This window comes from Oryzias melastigma, linkage group LG9 (assembly GCF_002922805.2).
Source record: "Oryzias melastigma strain HK-1 linkage group LG9, ASM292280v2, whole genome shotgun sequence".
NCBI classification, from domain to species: Eukaryota; Metazoa; Chordata; class Actinopteri; order Beloniformes; family Adrianichthyidae; genus Oryzias; species Oryzias melastigma.
The window spans coordinates 418,926-421,113 of NC_050520.1; the positions used below are offsets into that span (position 1 = coordinate 418,926).

At 45.3% G+C, this 2,188-nt stretch overlaps 1 protein-coding gene across 1 annotated transcript in view; it reads right to left on the bottom strand.

Annotated features, from left to right (window-relative positions):
• LOC112136386 (arf-GAP with dual PH domain-containing protein 1) overlaps positions 1-2,188 on the bottom strand; it is a gene marked incomplete at its 3' end in the record, with an annotated part of 11,323 nt that overhangs the window by 4,181 nt on the left and 4,954 nt on the right. Inside the window, 1 exon segment of the mRNA XM_024258057.2 lies at positions 477-571. Coding sequence (XP_024113825.1) covers positions 477-571 — 95 coding nt within the window.

The window sequence follows — 2,188 nt, forward strand, 5'->3', positions numbered from 1 at the left end:
ATCCATCCATTATCCATCAATCATCCATCCATCATCCATCCATTCATCTATCATCCATCCATCATCCATCACCTATCATCCATCCATCCATTTATCATCCATCATCCACCATCCATCATCCATCCATCTTCCATCCATCATCCATCTATCATCCATCCATCTATCATCCATCCATCCATTCATCTATCATCCATCCATCATCCATCCATCCATCCATCCATCAGCCATCCATCTATCATCCATCCATCATCCCTCATCCATCCATCCATCATCCATCCATCCATCTATCATCCATCCATCTATTCATCTATCATCCATCCATCATCCATCCATCATCCATCCATCATCCATCATCCATCATCCATTCATTCATCATCCATCCATCATCCATCATCCATTCATTCATCATCCATCCATCATCCATCATCCATCCGTGTTCTGAGATGAACCTTAACTTTAATCCTGGAGTAACTTACTTGCAGTCGGTGTGTTTTGGTCTGTAGTAGAACGCAGGAACCTTCTGCTCATATTTGGCTTTAGCTGCATTGTTCCCTCCTGCAGCCATCAGCTGAAACACACAGGAGAACCTCGTCAGAACCTCACCAGAACCACCATGCACAATAGGGGTTGTCCAAAATGTCCCCCCAATGAGATGGAGTTTCAAAGAAAAGTTTGTATTATGTTCTAAGAAAATAACATGAATGTTAGTCAGATATGATCAGGATTTAAAAAGATAACTGACAGAATTTGAGGAGGAGCTTCATCGATGCTGGAATCGTCTTTTCCAAAACACTGACTTTATTCCTCATCTTGGATTTGACTGCAACCCTAAGGCCCGATCCGAATACTCCCCTTCTCCCTCTCCCTTAGCCCTCCCCCTTGATTTGGAGTGGCAGTTGAAGTCAAAGTCGTGTCCGAATTATTACTTTTTAAGTTTCACACTCCGAACAGAGGGGTCCAAAGTCTGCTATCGCGAGAGTAAACCATGTCTGCTGAGAAGCTCTTTTCTTCCCTTTGGTGCGCTCTGAACCACAGAAGTTTACATTTAAATGTAAGTAATGACTTTATGTTGTAGTGTGACCTTCTTAAAATTATAAAATCACTGTTGTTATGGATATTCAACCGCTGGAAGCACCGTGCTAATGCTAGCGGAACGGCGATGTTGATGACGTCATTGAACGGAAGTCACGTCCGAAATATTAGACACTATTTTTTCATCACCCCTCCATTTGGAGCGAATACGGAGGGATAAACGAAGGGGGAGGGGTAAGGGGGAGGGAGAAGGGGAGTATTCGGATCAGGCCTAAACCTTCCGTCGGACAGTGGATTCCTGCAGAACACAGCCGGTCCAGGAACATCCTCCCTGTGTCGGTTCTGTCACACCTCAGCGGTTGTCCTCCACAGCTCTACCTTCACATTCATCTCCATGACTCATCAGCATCATCTCCAGGTGTCACAACACATTTCTGTTAGCTGCTAAACGGCATTTCTCCCTGATGCGGTCATTGCTGAAGCTCAGCTTCTTCACGCTCTCTAACAGCTTCTATTGATCGGTGCTGCCTCAGGATCAGAGGAGGTCAGAGGACTGATTGGAGTTCAAACAGAGAGAAGTGATCAATAAATGATAATCAGTCAGAAGCAGCTCTGGTTTCCTAAATTCATCAGAACCCCCATGAGCCCTAATCGGGGTGTAAATCTGTGTGTGTGGGGGGGGGGGGGGTCACTGCTGTGGTCATCCAGTCAGAACAATGCAGCACAAACACAGTCCAGCCTCCATGACTGTCATTATCAGCAGCCGTTTCCATGGAAACCAGAATGACGTCTGCAGTTTCAGAGCCTTCCTGTCTTCCTCATGTTCAGAGCAAACAAGAGAATCTCTGATAGAAACACAGAGGTCAACCAGGAGGACTGTTACCTAGCAACTGTTACTGATCGAGACGGAGGGATGGATGGTGGATGATGGATGGATTATGGATGGATTATGGATGGATGATGGATGGATGATGAATGGATGGATGATGGATGGATGGATGATGGATGGATGATGGATGGATGATGGATGATGGATGGATGATGGATGGATGATGGATGGATGATGGATGATGGATGAATGATGGATGGATGGATGATGGATGGATGATAGATGGATGATGGATGATGGATGGATGGATGATTGATGGATGATGGA